Genomic DNA, 25544 nt, shown 5'->3' with positions numbered 1-25544 from the left:
TGAATGCAAACTTTTGGGTTGTGCTACGGTCCATGAGTACAGCAAAGAATCATTTTAATTTGAGATAGTGACACAAGGTCACTTGCCTTGAGGTTCCCATTGCTTCAGCACAGGCGAGGACAGCATTTCTGGACTGTCACTTTATCTTGGTTTCAACAATGAACCTCTCTTGACTATTCTACTCTTCACAGTCTTTCTCCTTTTGGTTGGTTGAGTTCCCTGGGGAGATTTTCGTCTACATCAAGTCTATATTAATAATAGCTGGTGTGACCATAGAGTTTAGTGTTCATAGAAGAACACTTTGAAAATGATAGGGATCCTGGTTAATGATTACCAGCATAAGGTTTAAGGGTGATGCTCAGGGGTAGAGCACTTGCCTAGCGTGTATGAGGCTCTGGGTTCAATCCCCAGTACAGCAAAACAAACAAACAAAAACCCAAAAATAGTTACCAGCATAAGTAAGAACTGTTCTGGGTCAGATGGAAGACAGGGTCACACTAGCATGGGCATCATAAACCTCAGCCAAAGCAGCAGTCCTTGTGAAGATAAGCTATTCAGGGGTAAAAAGAAGACAGTGCCTTAGAAAACAAAAGTCCTCTAGCATGTGGGTTGGAGCCCTTGTTCCCTTACTCAGCTGTGTGACTTTGGGCGAGTTATTTAACCTTGTTGTGCCTCAGTTTCCTCACCTGCAAAATCATGATAATGACATTCCCTGCAGTCTGGTGGGGATTAAATGAGTGAACACAAGCAACATAGTGGGTGTTATAACAGATGTTAGCTATGCTCATTCCCGAAGTCAAGAAGCTGAAGCACATGCCAAGTCCACAATTGGAGCTGTAGGCTCAAGGTCAACAAAAATGGTGGTGATGTTTGCATCATCTGCTACACAGAACTGGGAAGAATGAGGCAGGAATGTTTATGGGCCAAGGGCTTCCATCTGCTTCTTCCAGGAACAGTGACCAGAGACAAGACACCAAACCTCTCTGTTCTTCAACTTCTTCAACTGAATAAAGACAGTACTGCTTTGATGATTAAATGAGACAATGTGTGGACCACTGTGGAAAACACAATTTTAGAATCAGAATATACCTATAAAGCTGCTCAATGTTTGATTTTCTCTCTCTCATGCTGGCACCTATGGTCTTCTACCTTCTGGCTAAGTACTCTACCACTGAGCTACAGCCCTTGTTGAAATTTTATTTTTAGACAGGTCTTGCTAAGTTGCCCAGGCTGACCTGGAACTTGCAGTCCTCCAGTGAGTGAGAAGGTGGCATCTCCACCTCAGTGTGCCTGGAGGGCAGACCATCAAGCCCAAGATGACTATTCTCAAGTCCTCACTGGATCTGCTTCGTCATTTGGGCTTCCTTGGAATCTGTTGCCCCTTTTTGTTTTCCTATTTTCTCCCCTTTGGAATGCCTGTCCTGCCACTGTATTGGAAACTATAGAATTTGTTTGGTTTCATAGGTCACAATTAGAAAAAAAAATTGCCTCAAGATGGATGGAACCCTCCTCATCCATAGCTGACTTAGATGATATTTAGATGAGACTGGACTTTAGACTTTTGAATTGATGCTGGAATAAGTTAAGACCTTTGGGCTGTTGGGATGTAATGAATATATGTTGTATGTGAGAAGGACACTAATTTGAGAGGACTGGGGTGGAATACTATAAACTGAATGTTTGTTTCCCTCTTAAATTCATATGTCAAAATCCTAACTTCCACTGTGATGGTTTAAGAGGTAGGGGCTTTGGTAGGTGATTGTGAGGAGCCCTCATTATCAGGATTGGTGCCCTGAATGAAGAGTCCCCGGAGAGCTCCCTCACTCTTTCTGCAATGTGAGGACTCAGCAAGAAGATGGCCATCTATGGAACAGGAAGTGGCCCTGATCAGACATTAGCCTGCCAGCATCTTGATCTCGGACTCTAGATCTGTGAGAAGTAAAGTTTTGTTGCTTATAAGCTACCAGTCTATGATACTCTGTGAGGGCAGCCCAAATGGACTCAGATGTGTTCCATCCATTCTAATCACTATTTCTTCTTTCCTTCCCCCCACTTCCCTCTCCTTCTTCCTTTCTTTCTCCCTTTCTTCTTTCCTTAAATGATCATGGTTAAGGCATTCACTTAGTAGAGGAGCATGACATGTGGAAAGTAAAAGCTCCTTCCACTGACCAGAGGAGACTCCATTAATAGTTTGGGTTCAGAAGATAATTCTGCCTCTGTCCCTGATGGTCTGAATGGCCTCCTGCTCCCCACCCCCTCCTGCAGACACTGCATTCCCACAGGCAACATCACAGACGCTTCTCCTAGAACCCAGCTGCATCCAAGAGGGGCTGTAACACTGGTAGTCAATGTTTGACATCTGAAGAGGATCATCAAAGTATTTGTAAGACTGTATTTGTAAACTCTACCCCTTGCTTTTCCCCAGTCCTGGCTTCTGGAATGCATTTGGGTGAGCTGTCTCACCACCTCAGGATTCTCCTGGCATTACCTCTGCTTAGTGGTTCCTCCATTATTAGTGGAATCAATCATACTAAATAAGATTCTGAAATTTTTCTTTTGGTACCGGGGATTGAACTCAGGTCCTTGGGCTTGCAAGGCAAGCAGCAGAACCACTGAGCTAAATCCCCGGCCCAAGATTCTGAAATTTGAGGGAGGTGTGGATGAAATTTCCACAGATACACCAAACTAGGCCCTCCTACATCTGAAGTCATGGATGACTGTTGCTTCTTCCATTAAACATTTTTCATCTGCAAAATACACCTGTAAGTCTCAGCCCCAACAGACAGGGAGAATGTCACTTGTGCTCTACCTAAAGGAGTGTCTTCAAGAAGAGTCCAAGTGTATGCTGCAAGTTCATGGGCTGCCTAAAAGTTATACTAGGAGAGCTAGTTGAGTGAATTTGAGCCCCATGTCTGGGGCTTTACTAACCTTACTAATGAGTACACTGAGGCAGGCCAGGCACTGATGGATATAGGGAGGTGCCCAAGAGACAGTGAGAAGGCAGCTCTGTGTCCAAATTGTACATGAGTCAGAAGTCCTGGAGGCTTTAATCTTGGACTCCCAGGGAGGAGTGTGCTTGGATGAAAGCCCTACATAACAAGCAGGTGGATTCTGCACACAACTAGAGCAATCTAGCAATCTAGCCCACTTCCCGTGACCTAGCATGTAGCCCTTATAGCACTCAGGTTCTTCCCCACAACCCCCATGTTTCTCTCAGCTCATCTTGATCAAGGAGAGGTGAGATATGAAAGGCTAGGGTATCTACATTATGAAACAAAACCAGAAAAGCTGCTGGAATCTGGGGCCCCAAACACTTAATAGAGAGGGACCCAACTCTGTGAGAAGATAGCTGGTCACCAACTGCTACTATGCAATGCCACACAGTTCTTGGGCAGCATCTGCCACATGGAGGGCCAAAGCCACAGCAGCTCCCATGGGATGCTGTGTGAGGAGCAGAAGACACTGTGGGCTTTGGAGTCTGAAAGATCCACATATTAGTCTCTTGTTAACTATGGCTTTGGGCAAGTTTTAACTCTTGGAGCCTCTACAAGTCACTGCCAGGATTCAGACAAGTAATTCAAATGCTTCCAATAAAGATGCTGTAAATGTGCATGTAGTCTTTGTTCTATGGGGAGCACACCTTGTGCTGTGCCTTCTGTCTTCTTCCAGAACTCTGAGCCACATAAAGGCCCCTTCTAGGAAAGTGAAGGATGGTCTATTGTTAAGCAAGTAACTCTTGCAGCCCCAGAGGCTATTGTGAAATAGCACAAGGGAAAGTAGCTATAAGCCTGCTTGAAGGCCACACAGACCCCCTACAGTTCAGGAGAGCTTGAGGACAGCTGGTGCTCTCAGCTCTGGGGACTCTTGTGTGTCTGCAAGGTGGGGGTTTTGATTTCTCACATTTACTACATGCCAGAAAATCATAATTCTAAATACACTGACCAGTCTAAAGTGAAGCCCCAGCTCTGTCAACCAACACAGAAGTGCAGATGTCTGTGCTGGTTGTTGGTGCTTACAGCTCCAGGTGCAAAGACATCACAGAACTGTCTGCTCCAGTGCTCAAAAGACCCCTTGGCAACATTCTTCTGGCTGCCCTTGGCATTCCTAAGAATTGGCTGTTTGACTGGTCCAGTCCATGTTCTTGTAGTGAGAAGCTTCGGTCCTGACAAAAGAAGACCTGAAAATCATCCATGCCCAGTGTGTGTGTGTGTGTGGGGGCGCGCGCAGGGAAGGTATCATCACTGCTCATGGCATGGGGATTATCTGGGCTGCTCTCTGCAGATACCTCAGACCTTCCCAGCAGTTATTGGAATGTTCTGAACATGGCTACCTCTTCTGGAGCATCAGGACAAGGGCTCATCCAGAGCTGGCCTATCTGGAACCACTCAGGTCTTTATACTTGTAGCCATAGCTTCTCCTGTTCTTTCTCTCTGCACTGTCCTGTCCTTCCTTGCTTACCCACTAGCCTCATCAGATTTCACTTCAAGTGCTACTGCCTCACTCCCAAATTACCCTTCTGTTTTGTGTCATGGAAACGTGTTCATTTCTCGCCTATCCTGATATACTGTAAACTCAAGGGTAGAGATGAGCCCTCCATCAGTTTGTCTATCGTCTGTGAAGTACCCACAAGTATGAGCAATGAACTTTGCATGACTCTGGACAAATAAACAAAAGGCCAACACCAGGTCAATGGCAATGAATCTTTTCACACTTCCTTGAGAGATGCTGAACTAAATATGCTCTCACAGCTGTTCTAAACAGAGCAATTAATGGTTTCAGTCTTGTGATCACAGCTGGAAACCCTTACACACACACACACACACACACACATACACACACAAACACACACACACCAGGCAGTCCTCAGAGTCTCCTCCAGGCAGTCCCAGGAATTGGCTGCTCTCAAAAATTCTTTAAGCTGGGGATGTAGCTCAGTGGCAAAGTACTTGCCTAGCATCCGTGAGGCCCTAGGTTCAATCCCCAGTACAAAAAAAATTAAAAATTTCTGATCATTCTCAAAGAAGGATGAATAGCCAGTTCTCTTCTTGAGGACAAAAAGGAAATGATTCATTCCAGTTTTTAAGGGAAGTTTTTGGGACTGTGAAGTACGTAAAAGAAGAATACAGTAGGGCAAGAAGAGCACAGCACTGAGAAGATGAGGGTGGCTGGTGGGGAAGGGTGGCAAGGCCAACCCTGTCTCAAGGGGAAGAAACAGAAGCACACAGAATGGAGCCTTCCAGTGGGACTGACAGAGGGGAAAGGAAACCGGATGCCTTCAGACCCCAAGTCATGGACCCCGTGGACAAGGGGCCAAGAGAAGTGAAGCCAGAAAACCCCAGTAGAAGTGACTTATTTCATCAGCATCCAGTTGGTTAAAAATAACTTCACTTATTAGTTTAAGTGAGATCACCACCGGGCTGGAAATTCACTGTCAGTGAAATAAAAATACTGGAAGGAAAATAAGAGAAGTCTACTTTGGTGATGAACTTTATTTCAATAAAGCAGAAGGAAGCTGCCTGAATGTTTCCCAGACCCTATTTTCCTTCTAGGCTCTGGCTGAGGCACAGGTTGGCCACTTTTGGAGTTAGCACTCTTTGTTCCTCCTGTCTCACCCATGGGAAGCAGCAGAGCAGCATTTAGTGAAGTCTCAGCAGCAAGAGGTGACCTCTGGAGAAATCTGCACCAGAGTGTGCACTGGGCCTCACCTCCCACACACACACAGACACACACACACACAGCAAACTACAGCCTAGTCTGCTCTCCTTGACTCCTGCCAAGGCACTACACCTTCATCAGCAAAGAGATTTCCCTTGCCAATGGTGCTGTTCAACAAAGGCTGTACTGAGGAAAAGTTGCAACTCCACTGAAAAGGGTGAAGGGCCTTGTGGTATGGTTTGTGCTCTTTCTAAAGGAAGAAGGGAGAGGGACAGGGAAGAACTCGCTCTAAGTGACCGTGGGGTGACCACACTGCTTTTCTAGGAAGCCACAGGAGAAACAGCCCTGTGACCCTCAGTCCACTTCAATATGCCTTTCTGAGTCTCCTTCATGGCTCACCTAAAGCCTCCTCACTGGTCAGCCCTACAGCCCAAGACCCCAGTCTTCTCCACATAAGCTCTCTGCCTAGTGTGGCCCTCTGGGTAGGGAGGGAAGGCTGTGCCAGGCCCAGACAAAGTGCCTTTGGATGCAGGGTCCTCAAGCACATGACTGTGTCGGCTGTAACTGTGCCTGCTGTATTGAGGTGGAAGCCAGTCTTCACACACACCTGGGTAGGTGTCAGGCACCTGATATGCATACGACATATCAGGAGGCACATTATGTTGGTCTGTCTGTGACTCCCAGCATATTGCTCTGCCCAGCTCACACATGGGAGTCAGCTCAGCAAGCCTGAAGGCCACTGCCAGCCCTGATGTTCTGCTCTTTGAACATTAGAAGACTGTTTGCTGCTAGGCTGTCTGGTAAGCTGCCCTTGAAGTGATGGGCCTTAGCACCTTCCAATTTTGCATCACGTATTTGGCTCTCTGGGCCTCAGGGTTTTTTGTGTTTTGGAGGGTTTATTTAGTTTTCTTTTGTGCAATTCTGGGAATTGATGGAGAGTTTATTTTGTTTGTTAGTGATGTTTCTGAAGGAGTATATAGATTTCTTTTGAAATTTTTCTATAATTTCATATTTACAGAAAAATCGTAAGAACAAAGAACTCCCATATACCCTTTACCCAGGTTCATCAATGTGTATTAATTCTCCCTGTCTTTGTTCTATCATTCTCCTTTCTCTCTGTCTCTCTCTACATACACACACGTGAATATAAGTGGAAGCACTTTCTATGTGTACATGTGTGTGTTTCTACATATACATGAGTATGTACACACGTGTATTTATGCCAATGATTCTTTTTTGAATCCTTTGAGAATATATTGTAAATATGCTGTCTCTTTGCCACTAAAAACCTTGGCATACATTTCCTAAGAACAAGCATATTCTCTTATGTAAGTGTGGTACAGTTACCAAAATCAGGAAATTTAAACATTGATACCATACTATTTTAAATTCATAATCCAAATTCAAATTTCATCAAACATAGCTACTTTTTCCTAGTCTATACAATCCAAGATCAAAAGCTGCATTTGGTTGTCAAGTCTTTTTATGCTATTTTAATCTAGAAAGATTGCTGTGCCTTTGTCTTTCTTATCTTCAACATTTTCCTTTAAAGAGTAGGATGCTTCTCAATTTCAGCTTTGTCATTGTTGCCTGGTGATTAGACTGAGTTATGTGGGGGGTTGGGGCAGTGATCTTATTCAATCAATTTGTTCTTCTAAGTGCAACACATCAGGAGGCACACTGTGTTGGTTTGCCCACAACTCAAATATGGAGTCCTTATCATGGCTTCAATCATCATATCCTTTAGGACATGAATGAATGTTTCCTATCTCCAGCTTCATGCACTACGATTGTGGGCAAATGGGACACACCCTTAAACTCACGAAACCTGTGTGATGGTCGTGAGGTGGAAATTTCAGGCGGAATGGTTGCATGATGAGGAACACATGGCTCAGCCTTCCCCAGCCCCACCAGCACCCAAGCTACCTGCTAGCAAGCAGCTTACCACAATCCCATTAGCAAGCCCAGCCAAGACTAGCAGAAGAGCAGCATAAATTAGCAGTCCACAAAGTTGTGAGCTAAATAAATAGTCCTCATAAGGCGCTACATTGTGGAATAGTACATTTTATCACAAGAGCTAACTGACGCTTCTCATTCATCAGGGGAAAGAGCTAGCACACTACTTATTTCAGATCACTGAAGAAATGTCATCCTGGTTCTTCTGGCTGTGTCCTGTCTCCTTCAGGGACCTGACTCTGTCTATGTTTGTGATTCAAAGGATCATTTTAATTATGTGGGAAAAAAAAGAGAGACAAATCACAGTGCCACATTTCTTGGTTGCTTGACTGGATCGATGACTCCCCTAACACTCTTCCATAGAAATCAGCTAATGATGAATCTCCCTGGACAGAGACCCCATAGCAGGAGAGAGGCCCCTTGTTAATAAACACCTCACAAGCATCTTTGAGCACCTTAAGTTTCACCATAGCTCTTACATTCACACCTCCTCTAACCTCTTCCCTGGAGATGAGGACTTTTTTTCTTTTTTTTTGAGACAGGGTCTTGCTCTATAACTCAGGCTATCCTTGAACTCACTATGTGGTCCAGGCTGGCCTCAAACTCATGAAAATCCTCCTGCCTCAGCCTCCTGAGGGCTGGGATTACAGGTGTGCACCACCACACCTAGCAGGATTTGTATTTTAACAAGTGCATCTGCTTGCTATTTCTAATGATCAGGGAAGTTTGGGAAACCCTGCATTATAAAAGTAGTTCTCAACCTAGACTGTGCTTTAAAATCACTGGGATGGTTAAAACCTTAATGCCCAAAACATTTATAGCAGAATTTCTAGGGCTAGCACCCAGGCATCAGTATATTTTAATACTTCCCAGGTGAGTGTAGCGTGCAGCCAAGCAGAACCTGTACTGATTTCTATGACTAATGATTAAGAAACTGACTTTTTTTGCATTAGCATGAACATCCCCCTTCAACAGCATGTGTTTCGGATAATGAAGGTGTACTTATTTTGGTGCTCAGGAAATGCTGCCCCACAGACTTCTTTATGGTTTTCTCCCCCACCACTCAGCTGATTTTCCAAAAGGAAGTTGAATTTTCCTTCCTAAGAGCTGTTTTCTAAGTCCTATAAATTTCCTTCTGGGGGAAAAAGGACTTTTTCTTTTTTCTGTTTGCTATGATGAGACTGAAGTGCAGGTATTGTCAGGGCTCTGCCCTTATCCTTAGAGACCCAGACCATTCCCATGCCCAGGCATTCTTGGTGGGCACCGTGCTTATTTATTGGAGGGTAGCATTCAGGTTACTGGAACCTTTTGCCTATTCAAACAAATAAACAAAGACCCAGAAGAGCCTGGGCATTTGTGTCTCCTGAAGTATCCCTTTGCCAATGACTGACAGGTGCAGTGGTATGAATACTCCAGCTCCCTTACTCTGCCTCTAGAGGTTTCCTGAGAGACTAGGACTAAGTTACCCTTCCTCACCACCACTGTGAACTTCACTTAATACTGCACCTCTGCTTGGCCACCTTCCCTTTCCTCTCCAATTACTCCCTTCCCAATTGGCTTTTCTTGGAAGTCTTCTTGTAAATCATGTTCAGAGAGTCCTCACCTCAGAGACTTCTCTTGAACCGATTCTAAGACAGCAACTGCCAAGACTGCACCCTCCACGACCTTTACAAAGATGGTGGTACTGACCTTCATCCTTAATACAAAGGGCACTGTGCAGGCCTCCAGGAGCTGGGTTGTTCTCAATTCGCACATCAACAGCTCTCGTGATTTGCTGTTCACCACTTCCTTTGCTACAGACAGTTGTCCTGAAACAGACAAAGGAGACACTGGGTTAGCAGAACTTCTTTGAGTTGAAAAAAATGGAAAAGAATAATTCTTTTCTGCTATCAGCTCCAACTCAGCTGATATTTTTCTGATTCATGAGCTTCGACTGAAAGCGTCAATATGGAAACATTCTCCCCAAGTGAAGGTCAACATTCAAGAAGACATTCAGGAAGGCTTGAGTTGAAGTCCCTGGTATCACTACAAGTTTCAGAGGCAAAACATTGTTGGTCTCTTCTAGTATATTTTTTACTTCATAACATTCTGCCCTTTTTCCTGTTTTTTTTTCTTCAAATTTCTTAAGATAGGTCATTAGTTCATGAACTTTCAGCTTTATTCATTTGCTAATACAAACAATAAACATGCTGTTTATTTCCTTCTAGGTATAATTTTAGTAGCACTCCATTGGTTTGGGTATTTTTCTGACATTACCCAATTCTAAATATGCGCTAGTTTCCTTTATAATCTATATTTTGTCCCATGATTGATTTAGGAATATCTTTGGTACGCAGCACATAGTTACGTTTTTAAAAATTCACCTGGCAAGCTGGCACAGTGGCACATGCCTGTGGCCCTAGCTACTTGGAAGGCTGAGTTAGGAGGATTGGTAGAGGGCATGAGTTTCAGACCAGTCTGAGCAGCAGAGCAAGACCCTATATAAAAAAACAAAAACAAAAAAGCCCAACCTGACCCAAACAAAAGCCATCTGACAATCTTTTCTAATAATGAGCATCTGTCTACTTATACTTAATTGAATCACCAATTTCTGCTATCTTACACGTTCTACCCATTCTTCTGCCTTTCATCCTTCCTTTTCCCTATTTTGGACTGTTTGAATTCTTTTTTGGGGGGAGGGAAGGGCACTAGCTTTTTTCTCTGTATTGATTTGACTATTATTTTTCTCAATGTTTTTTTCTTTATATTTGATTCCTACCAGTCTTTCCATGATGGGCCAAGTTGTGGATTTCTTTTTATGTGTCCTAGTTGGGCTTTGCAGGACTTCTTGAATCTGTGCTTGCTGGCCTTGAATTCACTATGTAGCCCAGGCTGGCCTCAAACTCATGGTGATCCTCCTGCCTCAGCCTCGCAAGTGCTGGGATTACAGGTGTGCACCACCATACCTGGCTTCTTCATGTTTTTCTTCAGCTGTCAATCATTCTCATGTTGCTTTTACTCCACTTTTTTTTCTCTTCTCCTTTTAGAATTCTAATTACATGTATCTTCTTTGTCTTTTTCTCCTTCCCTCTACACTTTTCATCCCCCTGGCCCCCGTTACTTATTCTGGATATCTCCCTCTGAACTATCTTCTAATTTACTAATAATCCATTTTGCTTTTTTTCTCCTTATACTGGGGATTGAACCCAGGGCCTTTGTACTGAGCTACATCCCCAGCCCTTTAAAAAATTTTCAGACAGGGTCTCACTAAATCACTAAGTTTCCCAGGATGTGCTTGAACTTGAGATCCTCCTGCCTCAGCCTCCCAGAATGTTGGAATTACACACATGTGCCATCATGCCTGGCTTCTTTGGCACTTTAATCTGCTATTAAATCCTGGCTTTTTAAAGTCTGCACTTAAATCCATCAAGTTTTTGATTTTAGTTATTGTGTTTTTCATTTCTAGAGTTTCCATTTAGTTGTTTTTAATCAGTTCACATCCTCTGCCAAACTTCTTGCCCTTTATATCTCGGAACATGTTTGTCTGTCTGTTGTGAGACAGGGTCTCACTACGCATTCTAGGCAGGCCCTGAACTCACCATATAGCTCAGGCTGGTCCCCAGCTTCCCAAGTGCTGGGGTTACAGATATGCACCACCACCCCTGGTTTATCGTTAAACATTTTAAGGGTAGTTTAAGTCTGCATCTACCAATGCCAATATCTGGAACTTCTATTAGCTATTGCTCCTCCTGAATTCTATTTTTTTTTTTTTTGCCTTCTCTCCTCATATGACTAGTTATTTTGCATTGTGTGAGAAGTCCTATAGTGGCTAAATTGCTTGTTGAAATAAATAGAAAAATATTGTCTTTCTCAAAAGACATTTGCATTGATTATTCTAGACTTTTGGAGCCCTCAAACTGGAGCCCAGAGTCACTTCTATCCAAATTCCAGGCTTCAGAAGATTTGATGGCTTGCTATTGCTCCTAGGAGGGCCTGTGGCCAGTTACCTCTTTCTCCTGGAGGACAGCTCAGCAAGGTGCAAATCCAAAGCAAAAAGGCTCACAAGGTCCCCTCCTGTGCAGAAGTTGAATTCAAATCTCAATTCTAGTCCGATGAGTCTGTCACTCAGCTTTTCAGACACCTTTATGGAGTACGCAAACGCTCCCAGGAAATTGGTGGCCCCAAACTCTGAATTCATCATTCTAGATCTTCATTCTTCTCTGGATTTATGTATACACTCAATATAAATTCATGGGGACATAGGTCAGATCTGCTGTATATCTATTATGTCATAACTATAAGATGCACCAGAAACTTAATAATTGCTTTTCAGTGTATGTGTGGTTGGGGAGCCACATAGAAAAGACCCACAGTGAAATGTACATACTAATGGTCAGATACTTCCTGGTTCCAGAAATATTAAAATGGGAGGATAAAATACATTTTAATGTGTTGTATAGTAATATACTACATGCATGTTTTCCTTATAAAGAAGTATCATCCTGACAGGCAGAAAGACCCTCTAACATGACTCACAGCAAACTCACAGAAGACAGGCCTTTCCAGCCTTACAATGACTGACTTATAATGTCTGGGAAACCTCAGCCTAGTCTCAGGATCTCTGAATACCCTGATTACATGAGGAAATAATAGGAATGAGGTTATGAAAGATATCCTTACTTGACTACATTATGGAAAGGAGCATGGATATAAAATGCAAGGCAGGGAGGACCACAGCTCCAGATTCAGGGAAAAACTCCAGCTAGAGCCTCAGTTGTCCTCTTCATTCAGCTGCAGCTCTACACTTCATACATTTGGAGGCCTGAGTGGGCAGGGCTGTGTGTCTTCCATGGCCCCCTGCTAGCCAGGACAGGGTCATCATCAACCAAAGCAGCTCTTGGAAACTGTTTTGCTCTTTCCCAATCCTCTAGCATGAAGGAGAAAGTGGAATCGCTCCTGCCTTCTCTGAGAATGACTAGGGAGCAGGAACAGCACTACTGGGAAGTCTTCTCCCAGCTCGCCACAGAATTACTCCTCTCAAGTCTTCCATGGGTCGGGAACACAGACGGCATGGGGTGGGGATGGGTTGGCCCAGTTTATCATGTCCAGGGCTTGAGCTGGGAAGACTCACAGGCCAACAATAACTCAATGGGAGATAAAATCATCTGGGAGCATCTTTGATCACATCTCTGGCAACTTATTGTAGCTTTTGGCTGTGACACTGGTTGGAGCTGTTGGCAAGGGACCCTACATGAGGCTCTTCCATGTGGCGTGGCCTTCCTTACAGCATAGCCATCTCACATAGTTAGACTTCACACAGCAGCTCAAGTCTACAAAGGCACGTGTCTCCCAGACTCAGGTAGGAGCTGCATGGCATTTTCCCCCTAGCCCTAGAAGTCACCTAGTGTCACTCTTAGATATTCTATCAGCAGAGACCATATCGTGCTGTGTGCAGGAAGACACAGAGCACACCTCTTGATGGGAGAGGCATGAAAGAATTGGTGGCTATGCTCTTATTAATCAATATTAATTAAGTGATAAGAGAATGCTTGATAGAGATTCTAATCTCAAATAATAAGGATAAATTTCTTAGGTATTTTTAATAAACACATACATGGTGCTTATTCTGGGCCAGACACTGTTCTCTAAGCCCTTCACATTTTTCTTTATTTTTAAAAAACTGAATTTATTTGCTGGGGATTTAGTTCAGTGGTGCCACTGCCTTCCTTGCAAGCAAAAGGTTCTGAGTTCGATCCCTGGTACAAAGAAAAAAATTGAATTTATCTATTTAATTGCTTGCTTTCTACTGGTTACACAAATGAATGAGTTTGATCTTGGCAGATTCATACATGCACATAACGTACTTTGATCATTCTCACTCCATCACCCCCTGCCACCACGCCCCAACCTTGGTGGCTGTTTCAAAACCTCCATCCCATGTTCCTACACATCAACATGTAGATGAGCAGCAACAGGAAGAAGGGTATAAAGAACATATACTAAAAAATTAAAAGCCGTTACCTGTGCAGTGGGGAAGAAGAGAGAAATTAATTTTATACATATTTGTATCACTTGAAATTTTTACAACGAATTTTTATAACTTAAAGAAAAAATTCAAAATAAGAAAGTAAGGAGGAACAATTGTGACATAACTCCAGAAGAACGTTTTTGTGTAAGAATTTGAAACAGGAATGTGCCGAAAGCCCCTGTTCACTGCACTTTACCTATCCTGGTAAAGTCCTCCCCAGGGGTATGCTTGAGCCCCTGCATAAGCCCTGGTGGGGTACTGGGGTGAGCTGGAAAGGAGGATGCGGCCCGGCCATCCCGACTTACCCGAGGGTGCCATCTGCCAGCCACCCCGTGGTGCACACTGCAAGGGCACAGTCCTGGACCACCCTGTGCAGCTCGTCCGCAGACACCAGGTGGGCGCCTCTGCTCTTGCAGGAGAGCTGAGCTGCCTCCAGGTCCAGGCCCTGAGAGCCATTTTGAGACTCCAGAGCGAAGAGTTTCCCTGTGTGGGCACAAGCACAAACACACGTGGGCTCCAGGAGTCATGGGACCTTAACCTGAGCAAACGCACTGTCTGGAAGACACTCAAGACGTAGCTTCCCAATTGCCTGAGCCCCAAACACAGCAACTCCCACTGCACCTCATCCTGGGACCAAGTGATGACAATTATACTGGTGTTTTCATTTTTGCTCTTTTTTTTTTTTTTAATTAGACAGACTCTCACTATGTTGCCCAGGTTGGTCTGGAACTTGTGGACCGAATGATCCTCCTGTCTCAGCCTCCCCAGTAGCTGGGACTACACCTGGCCACCACACCTGGCTTGCTATTGTCTTCTTAAAAACAAGCAAACAAAACCAGCTGCTCTGGGATGTTGCAGGTTATGTTATTCAAATTTTTAAAAAGTGCTTTACAAACCACTACATGGCTGGGCTCAGTGTCTGAAGTCCCCCTAAATTGGGTCACTTGGTCTCCAAGGCACTAATTCGGGGCTCAGTTTTGCCTTCCTCTGCCTTCTGAAGCCCTGAGGTGATGCTCTCCGTAGAAGGTGGCTTCCTTTGCCTTAGGTCCCTTCAGGCCTTTCCCACAATGAATTCATTTGCATTCTCTTCTACTGGACAAAACAGCCTGGATCACGCCTACTCACATCTTGGCTTCATGGAGCACATCAATATGTGACCATGCAGGGGCCTCAAAGAACTTGTGACAGATGTGGGAATGAGAACATGGATTTAGGCAGAGGTGGAAGCCCAGGCAGAAAGCAAAAGAGAGCTTCAGGCAAGAAAACCATGGTGTAGGAGGGAGCCCTGTGGTCCCCAGGATCCTCTAGTAGGGATAAAGTAATTCCTTGGGCAGCTTTATCTACTTTAACATAAACCCAGGGAAGAAAAAACAAAACAAAACAAAAACAGGTAGAATGAGACACTTCCATTTGTCAGCATTTTTTTTCCAGTACTGGGAACTGAATTCAAGGTCTTTGCTTTGTGCTATACTCCCAGGCCATTCCTCCCCCATCTTATTTTGAGACCAGGTCTTGCTAAGTTGTCCAGGGTGGGCTCAAACTTTTGATACTCCTGCCGCAGCCTCCCAGAGTGCTGGGATTACAGGCCTGTGTCACCACCCCTGGCTAGCAAAGTTTTCATAATATATTGTTCTTACTAGAACAAGATACCTAACTGCTCACCAAACTACAGAATGCAGATTCATTTTGGGCACACACAGAATATTTGTAAAAATAATCAAATATTGAGCTACAAAACAAATCTAAAACACAATCTCAAAAAACCAAAATCATACTAAGCGTTTTTTTGGACCACAATACAAGCTAATATCCTTTTTTAAAAAAATTTGTCAAATACTTACATAATATCTATGATGGGCCTGCTGTTCAAATTACTTTACAAATATTCATTATGTTAATCCTCACAACAACACTGATATAGGTGTTATTATTATCCCCATTTTTTAGCATAATACATATTCAAGATCACACAGCGGAGATATAAAACCAGTCAGTTTGGTTCCCTGTCAGTGATTTTTTTATTAGTTTATGTCTGTAATACATAACAGTTATGTTCTTGTCGATGAATCATTGTGCTCCTATATTTCCTCTCAATAACAAAGTAATAAGTAGGAAATCTCCTTGAGTATGAAATTACAAAATACACTTCTAACTGAACCATGTGCTCAAAGAAACAATCACAAAGCATTTTAATTTAAGGAACAAAAACTTGTGGAGAAACTAGTTTAATGGAAATGTGTAGCCCTAAAGGCTCATGTTACAAAAGAGGTGTAACTGAAATATCAATGATCTAAGATTTTATCTGTAAAACCTCAAAAGAAATTACAAAAATCACAGCTTCTAAAGAAGTAGAAAGAAGGAAACAATATAGAGCAGAAATCAATGAAGTGGAAAGGCAGACATACACTAGAGAAAATAAAGCCAGAAGTTGGGGTTGTTTTTTTGTTCCAAAAGAACAACAAAATTTATAAACCCCCAGCAGGACTGATTGAGGCAAAAGGCAAGAAAATACAAATGAGCAATATCAAGAAAGAAAGGGAGCCTCTCCACAGGCCCCAAGGGCCTGAAATGATGATTATAGATGATCAGGTTGTATGCTCCAGTACATCTGACAAAAATAGGGGAAATGAGCAGATTTCTTTTTTAAAAAGTTAGCAAACTGACACAAATAAAATTTAAAATCTGAATATTCTTCTATCTACTAATTAAAATAATTTTTCAAAATTTCCCAGAAGAAAAATTCCAAATGCAAATGACCTTACTACCAAAGCCCACAAACAAACAAAACAAAACAAAAGTCTCACCTTATAACAACCCTTTCAGAGAACAGAAGAGGAAACAACTTTCCAGTTCATTTAGGAACCATCATAACCCTGACGCCCACACCTGACAAGAAACAAAAATTACAGGCCAATATATTCCATAATAGAGTCAATGATTCTAAACCCACTGCCCTCACTTCAGGTTCAGTTCTAAGTTTTCTCATTGTAAAAAGTTTCCCTAGCATTCCATCCACTCATGGTTTCAAAGACCATCCTTACACAAACGACACACTTTTCTCTTCAGATCAAACCTTTCCTATTCACCCTACTCACCTCCATCTTTCTCCTAGACAACTGAAATAATATCTGATAAAGTCTCTCTACATCTACTTTTGCCCTGTTCAACCTACCCTCCCTATCTTACAGTTAGGGTTATCTCTTCAAAATGCAAATCTGAGGCTGGGCCTGGTAGCACACCTCTGTAATCCCAGAACTTTCAAGGCTGAGACAGAAGGATTGCAAGTTCGAGCCTAACCTGGGCAATTTAGTGAGACCCTATCTCAAAATTTAAAAAAAGAACTGAGGATATAACTCAGTGGGAAGGCCCTGAGTTCAAAAGAAAGAGGGGGTTCTGGTCAGTCATTCTACTACTTGAAACTGTTCAACCACCTCCTATTCTATGAGGCTCGAGTTATCACTGTACTGATTTCTCTAGCATCATCTCACATCAGCCTTACATCCTCTGCCTCAATCACTCTCTCTCTTACCACATGTCCCATTTGTACTACCACTTACAGGTTGTTTAAATACTACTTATTCTCCTCCTTCCACTCTTCCTTTTCCTTTCCCTACTGAATTCCTACTCATCTTTCAGATTCTCTGCACCAAGTCAAATTTTTCCAACATAGGCTCTCCCGAAGGGCAGAGCACCTTCTCTAATCTTTTCAGTTACCAAAGTTGCAATTTCACACTTCTTTTATAGAATTATTTGTCTGATGATTCTCTTCCCCACCGTGTGTGTAAGCTTTGATAGAAAGTACCTATTTCACTTCATCATTCTACCTTTACCAGCAAGGACAGTACCTGTTATATAGTAGATACTCAAGAAATATCTGTTGAATTAATTAATCTTTTTCTATGATTATTACTTAAAACAGTTCATTTGCACTTAGTTAATATAAATTTTTTTCCATTTTAAAAGTATAAAGGTACAGTAGCAGGTCTCCTTTATGTGTGAGATACATGTCTAATTTGTCAAATGTAAAGTAAATGTTTTTCATTTGAATTTTTCTTATCAACTTATTTTTAAAAATAGTTTCTGACCAAATCTATATCTTCAAATATCTGTATCATTCCAAATGTAGTATATGCACTGCTAAAGCGAGCATTATTTTCAAATACCTGTAATGCATCACAATTTAGTCAACACTATTTCTTCCTCCTGTCACTTAGCACACGAATAACTAAGTGTGGGAAGTGGTGGTAGTTAAACACACATTTAGTAAAGAATCCTTTCATAATATAGCTAATTCTTCAATGGCTCTATTATAAAAGTGGGAGCTCAGCAAGTGGAATTTCTTAAAAGGAAGTGTATTTATAATTCTCCATTGAGGAAATGGAGAAAAGAAAATGGAGATGGGGAAAAGAAGCATTTCTGGCAATCGGTAAGAAGGAGACATGTACTTTAGTGTTGTCTTCACTTTCCTTTTGTCTAATTACACTTCTGCCTTCAACTTTCTTGGACTCATAACAAGCCAGATAGGTACAAAATATTGATCCTTATCTATGTGGCATTCCACTTATGCAGCCACACTGGACTCATGGACTGCAAAGATATTTCTTTAATAGGAATTAAAATTGGTACAAAAGTATACATTATTCAAAAGTTAATACAGCTCCAATTCATTATACTTACATTCCTTAAAATCAGCTTAATTTTTATAACTACATCAGGCCAAAAATACTAAAGAATTACCAGTGGACTGACTGCTAATAGGTATGGGGTTTAATTCAGGGGTGAATTAGAATTAGATTCACAAAAATGGTATGTGCACAAAGTAATGATTACACTAAAAAGCCACTGGGTTGCATATTTTAAAATGGGAAGTTTTGGAGCCTTCCGGGCCGTGGTACCACTGTCCCCAGCACCGAGGAGCAGAGCCACCCCCAGTGTCAAGGAGCTGAGCCTTGCAGGCCACTGTACCACTCCCCCCAGCGCTGAGGAGGTGAGCTGTACCAGTGCCAGCAGCACACCCCCCCCTTGAAATGAGAAGACGCATAAACAAGTCTCAAAACCAGACTTCCAGATCACCTAAAGCAACCTCAAAGGGAAATGAGATGAAACCAGCTGATACTCAACCACCTGGACTCCCAGAACTGGAAACAAAAGAGGATCTGGAAAAAATGAAATCAGAAATAATTTCTCAGACAACAGCAGAGATTGTGCCCATACTGCAAGACATGATTAATAAATCTAGAGAGGACACAGACCAAAAAAAAATAGAGGAGCTGAGGAACATGATGGAATCCCAACATAGGAAACAAATGGAATCCATAAAACAGATGCAAACAGATTTCTAGATTAAAAAAATTCATTGAAAGTCTATGCAGCAGAATGAACCAATGTGAGGAAAGAATTTCAGATATAGAAGATAAGATTGTAATTAGTGACCAGGAAAAGAAAAATTTCTTTAAAATTGTAAGGGACCACAAGAAATCAATCCAGCAGCTACCAGACAATGCAAAGAATAATAACATAAGACTAATCGGAGTGAGGGAGACCAGGGGAATGGAGAAAAAATAAGAATCAAGAGAGATTATGTAAAAGTGCAAATTTCCAATGATGAATATCATTATATTGTATACCTAAAATGTATCAATAAAATTAATTTAAAAAAAAGACTGATCGGAGAAACAGGAGAGAGTGCAGATGACATAAAAAAAACTCTTCACAGAAGTAATGGCAGAAAACTTCCCAAGTAGGGGAAAAGAACTTGACATACAGATAAGGGAGGCATATAGGACTCCAACTAGCCATGATAAAAAAAAAATCTACACATAGGTATATAATTATTAAGGTTCCAGAAACCCCACAGAAGAACAAAGTTCTATAAGCAGTTAGAGAAAAGAAACAAATCACATACAAAGGAAAGCCCATCAGGATCACAGCAGATTTCTCAATGCAAACCCTCAAGGCAAGAAGAGCTTGGAGTGATGTATTTCAAATGTAGGAAAACAGCCTCCAATCCAGATTGATGTACCTTGCAAAACTATCTTTCAAAATTGATGGAGAAATAAGATACTTTCATGACAAAGAACACCTTAGGAACTTCATGATACCAAACCAGCACTCCAAAAAATTTTAGACAATATCCTAGGAAAAGACAAAGAGGATCACAACCCCAGGAAGCCCAGCAGAATGAATCCATCAGGCACGGCAAGAAATTAAACACAAAGGGGGAGAATCCAACAAAAAGAAAAAGTCTTGACAATGATAAGTCAATACATATCAGTTATAACCATGAATGTTAATGGTCTTAATTCACCAATCAAAAGAAATAGACTGGCAGAATGGATCAAGAAGCAAGATCCAACAATATGCTGCATACAAGAAACACAATTAATTCAAAAAGAAACTCATAGACTGAAAGTTAAAGAGTGGAAAACAATACTGCATGCGACAGGAACCTGAAAAAAATCAGGAGTAGCTATCCTCTTTGCAGATCAAGTGGATTTCAAACCCACACTGATTAAGAGAGACAAAGAAGGACACTACCTCCTTGTAAAGGGAACAATCCAAGAGGAAGAGATGACGATCATAAATATATATGCACCAAACATTAGTGCACCCAACTAAATAAAACAAATATTAACAGACATGAAAAATTAAATAAGCACTAATACAATAGTAGTAGGGGACCTCAATACCCCACTGTCACAAATAGATAGATCAACTAGACAAAAACTAGAACTCAATCAAACTCTTGAACAAATGAACTTAACAGATGTTTACAGTGTTCCACCCCACAAAATCAGAATACACATTTTTTTCAGCTGCACATGGGTCGTTCTCCAAAATAGACCACAGACTCGCTCATAGAACATGTTTAAGCAAGTGTAAAGGAACTGAAGTTATCCCCTGTGTATTATGAGACCACAGTGCAAAGTATTTGCAGATCAACAGCAAAAGAAACTGCAAAAAATCTCATAAACATATGGAAATTGAACAACAAACGTCTGAATAACCAATGGGTCACAGAGGAAATTAAAGAAGAAACCAGCCAGTTCCTTCAATTAAATGACAATGACAATACAACATATCGGAATCTATCGGACACAATGAAAGCAGTCTTACAAAGGAAATTTATAGCAGTGACTACTCATATTAGGAAAACAGAGTGAGCCCAATTAAACAACCTGATGCTGAACCTCAAGCTTCTAGAAAAAGAAGACCAGGACAAACCCAAAGTTCATACAAGGGAGGAAATTATAAAGATCAGAGCAGAAATCAATGCAATGGAGACTAAGAGAATGATACAAAAAAAAAAATCAATGAAGCCAAGAGTTGGTTCTTCAAAAGAATCAACAAAATTGACAAACCCTTAGCCAACCTTATCAGAAAAAGGAAAGAAAAGGCCCAAATCCATGCAATTAGGAATGAAAAGGATGAAATTACAAGGAACCCAGCAGAAATTCAGAGTATCATCAATACCTACTTCGAGAACCTATACACCAATAAAATGGAAAACACAGAAAAAAATGGACAGACTCCTAGATACATATAAATTACCAACGTTGAACGAAGAAGGCCTAAAAATTCTAAACAACCCAATATCAATCAATGAAATTGAAAACATAATTAAAAACTTACCAACTAAGAAAAGCCTGAGTCCTGATGGCTTCACTCTTGAATTCTACAAGACATTTAGAGAGTAACTACTGCCAGTACTGTTTAAACTCTTCAATGAAATTGAAAAGGAAGGAATATTCCCGAATTCATTCCTGGAAACAAGTATCACCTTGATCCCCAAAGCAGAGAACGACCCAACCAAAAAAGGGAACTATAGTCCAATCTCACTAATGAACATAGATGCAAAAATCCTTAATAAGGTAGTGGCAAATAGAATGCAGAAGATCATCAAGAAGATCATACACCCTGACCAAGTGGGATTCATCCCAGGGATCCAGGGAAGTTTCCACACATCCATATCAATAAATGTAATACACTCTATCAGTAAAGCCAAGGACAAAAACCATATGATCATCTCAATAGATGCAGAAAAAGCATTTGACAAAATCCAACATGCATTTATGATAAAAACCCTACAAAAAATCGGAATAGACTGTCTCTACCTCAATCTGATATAAGCCATCTATGAAAACCCAACAGTCAATATCATACTAAATGGTCAAAAACTGAAATCCTTCACACTAAAATCAGGAACAAGACAAGGATGTCCACTATCACCACTCCTGTTCAATATAGTCTTGGAAACATTAGCCATGGCAATTAGACAACAGAAAGAAATAAAGATACGAAATGAAGAAGTCATATTGTCATTATTTGCAGATGACACAATATTCTATATAGAAGACCCCAAGAAATCCACCAAAAGTCTTCTAGACTTAATAACCAAATTCAGTAATGTAGCTGGACACAAGGTGAATGAACAGACATTTTTTAAACAAAGAAGTAGAAATAGCAAATAAACATATGAAAAAATGTTCAACATCACTGGTCATTCAAGGGATGCAAATGAAAACAATGCTGAGATTCCACCCCACCCCAGAAAGAATGGCTGCTATTAAGAAATCAACCAATAAGAAATGCTGGCGGGGCTGTGGGGAAAGAGGAACCCTGCTCCACTGCTGGTGGGAGTGTAGACTGGTGCAACCACTGTGGAAATCAGTATGGAGATACCTCAAAGAATGAGGACTAGAGGTCCCATTCGACCCGGCTATTCCCCTGCTGGGTATCTTCCCCAAAGAATTAGTATCATACCACAGTGATACATGTGCACCCATGTTTATAGTAGCACAGTTTGTAATAGCTAAAACTTGGGAACAGCCCAAATGCCCATCAACTGGAGACTGGATAAAGAAAATGTGGGGTTTTTTAATAAAACAGAGTACTACTCAGCCATAAAAAAGAGAAACTAGAGACATTTATAGCTAAATGGATGCACATTGAGGTGATACTCTTTTTTTTTTTTTTTTTGAAAGTGAAACAGACCTTACTCTGGCCAGACAGCACTCCCAAAGCAAAGTAGCTTAGAGAGGCGATGAGCCCAGAGTCCGAGGCTCTTTTTATAGGCGGTAGCAGGGAAGTTAACAGGCGAAATTTACAGAAGAGGGAACAAAGGTTAGTGGTCTTACATTTGCATGTTAATTAGCCTGACGTGTACTGATAGTCAACAGGTGCTTTGTAGATTGTTCTATAGATAGTGGTGTCTGGAACAAAGAGTTGGATAATTATGGCTGATACGGATCTTATCTAGTGTCCTGGAACTAAGAAGCATCTTTATCTATTTACTCACATTCAATCACAGTTGGGGCTAGGGGAGTTTTATGATTACAGAGTTATGCAGTCCTACATTCCCCACTGATTTTACAACTTAAGTAATCTTACTTATAAACGTAGGCATCCATTGTATACAACAGCATGACAACAGTAAGCATATACACACAACTGTAATGACCAGAAAAAGTTGTTTTAACCATTGTAGGTTGGGCAACCATTAATTAGCCATTGGCTCAAGTCCCAGCCATCTTCATTATGTATGAAGTGATACTCTTAAGTGAAATAAATAGGACACACATGTGTCAATACCAAATAGTTTCTCCAGTGTGAGAAACTGAAAGTGTAAATAAGGACTAAAAGTTATAATCAATAATGTGAAATAGGAAGAAAAGGGACAAAGGGGAAGGGGTAGGGGAAAGGAAAGAAGGGAATAGAACTAATATGAGAAAATGAAAAAATGGAAACAAAGTCTGTAAATAGGGAGGGATGGAGGGGTTGAAGGGAGGGCAGGGGAATGGGGAAAAAATAAGAACCAAGATTGATTATGTAAAGGTGCAAATTTCCAATGATGAATGTCATTATATTGTATACCTAAAATGTACCAATAAAATTAATTTTAAACAATAAATAAAACAGTAAATTTTATGTGACGTATCTCAATTAAAAAAATTAACAGTGGTCAGTAATTGCTTTGAAAGTTATAAATGTTTTGTCTAACTCTGAAGATCTGAAGCAATGACAGTCATCTTTAATCAGAAAGAGCTTTTCCAGCATGGACTTAACACCAAAGAGCATAAAAATTCAAGACAGTCTGTAGTGTGTATTTTTTCTCTTGACTTTTCCCTTTTCTTTAACCACCACACTTCTTTTTGCCCTGTCTTTTTGTTTCACCCATTATGCTTTGCTAGATAAGTATGACATTTTAAAATACCCAAAGCATCCATCCTAAATCAGCTGAGGGCTTTTCTCCTCTATCAATCTACATTATCCTAAGTGTGGGCTTACTAGAAACCCCTTATGGGTGTGAGGATGCTAGCTTTTAAATTTCCTTTCTTCAGAGTCTCCTGAGCCAAGTTCAGAGGGGTTTTGTTCCAACATCAAAACACAGCTGAATTAGCTTTTCAAAATGGAACTGATACAAGGTCTGATCCCGCTAATTTAAGGGAAATATTAAAAGCTGAATTCAAGTTCAAAAGACAGACAAACCCAAAGTGGGTCAATTCTCAGGGAATCTGCTACAGTCTGGCTCCCACTTACTATTGCTCTAGCTAGTCTCACCCCGCCCCAGCACCCCATTTTAAAAAATCATTCGTCCCATTCTTCTTGCTGCTCGGCTACTCCTTCTATCCAGTTCCCTCCTCTCCCCTTTACCTGGGGGATTCCCACTCATCTTTCAGATCTTCTTGGACCAAACCAAAGTATCCGAGGGCGTTTTCTAATAACCGGCCTCGTCGTCAGGTACACTTTTAATAGACACTGAGAAATTGCGGGATGTGGAAAATTAATCCCAAAGGAGGAGGTTCCAGGGCACCCCAGACGTGATTTCGGCCCGAAGAATTTTCCTGGAGCCCTGGAAACGGCACCAGCGGAGCCGGAGCCACAGGACCAGCGCGCGCCCCGGGCGAAGCAGGGAGGATCCCAGCGTCCAGGACGGCGAGGGGCGCTATGCGCCCGCGGGCTGGAGGGGAACGCTGTGCCCCAGGCGGCCGCTCGCCTCCTTCCTCCACGGCTTGCCGGTGGCCTCGTCCGCCATCCCCGCGGCCCCCGCTCCCACCCCGGCCCCCAGCCTCCCGCGCACTCACCCTCCGCTCGCTTGGACTGGCACTGCAGCCCGAGCAGAAGCAGCGCGGCTGCCCAGAGCGCGCACAGTCGGCGGCGCGCCGGGGCGTACGGGCCGGCTCCCTCGGCGATCATGGTCAGGGCGTTCGCAGGCTCGGATGAGGGCGCCGGCTGCGCTCAGGGCTGCCGGGGCCGCTGCACAGGCGCGCCCCTTGGAGCCGCTCGCCGCGCTGCGCGTTGCTCTCTGGGCGCAGGCTTCGCACCCGTCGTGCGGGGAGGGAGGACAGCGGAGAGCCGATGGCGGCCTGGGACGCCGAGCCTGAGCGCTGGGGCCGCCGAATCCCGGGGGGTCTCCTCCGTGGCGCCGCGGAGGCGGCTGCAGCGCGGCTCCGCCTTCGTGCTGGGCACCTGGAAGACTCGGTGCCAAAAGGGGCTGCGCCCGCGGACGCCGCCAGGGCGGAGGATGAGGGCACAAGGAGGCGGGGAGAGCAGAGCCGGCGCAAGAAACCCCGGTCTGTGTGGGCCACCATCGACGACAAGGTGGCCACGGAGACGCAAGGTGAGGCCGAGCCCCTCCGGGTTAGAAAATGGGTGCCTAACTCTGTCCTCAGTCTCTTGACTTTCCAAAAGGGCAGATTGACTTGGCGTCCTCTTATGGAGGATGAACACTGTTCTTTTTTAATGGAAAAGAGAGAAACAACTTGCTAACCTCAATCTAAGGGGTGAAACGTGTGGAAGGAACGGCAAGATTCCAATCTAAGGGGTGAAACGTGTGGAAGGAACGGCAAGATTCCAATTTTCCAGCCACAAAAGGGCAACTTCACGGCCTAGGAAGGAATCTAAAGGAATCAATGGCTTTTCCTAG

At 42.5% G+C, this 25544-nt stretch overlaps 1 protein-coding gene across 2 annotated transcripts in view; it reads right to left on the bottom strand.

Annotated features, from left to right (window-relative positions):
* Positions 1-25074, bottom strand: part of Susd5 (sushi domain containing 5) — a 68708-nt gene extending 43634 nt beyond the window's left edge. Inside the window, exons 1-3 of one of the 2 annotated variants that reach the window (XM_004857900.3) lie at positions 24703-25074; positions 13924-14101; positions 9301-9419 (exon numbers count right to left, since the gene is read on the bottom strand). In XM_004857900.3, coding sequence (XP_004857957.1) covers positions 9301-9419; positions 13924-14101; positions 24703-24814 — 409 coding nt within the window. In that variant the 5' untranslated portion in view covers positions 24815-25074. The remainder of the gene's footprint in view (positions 1-9300; positions 9420-13923; positions 14102-24702) is intronic. The other variant, XM_021238661.2, reaches the window with a different exon arrangement.
* Positions 25075-25544: the final 470 nt, after the last annotated feature.

The sequence above is a fragment of the Heterocephalus glaber genome, unplaced genomic scaffold, assembly GCF_053883595.1.
Source record: "Heterocephalus glaber isolate CG9 unplaced genomic scaffold, H.glaber_assembly_v1.0 deba00001472, whole genome shotgun sequence".
NCBI lineage: Eukaryota > Metazoa > Chordata > Mammalia > Rodentia > Bathyergidae > Heterocephalus > Heterocephalus glaber.
Note: the sequence above shows the minus strand (reverse complement) of the source record. Positions and strands in the feature narration are given on the sequence as shown.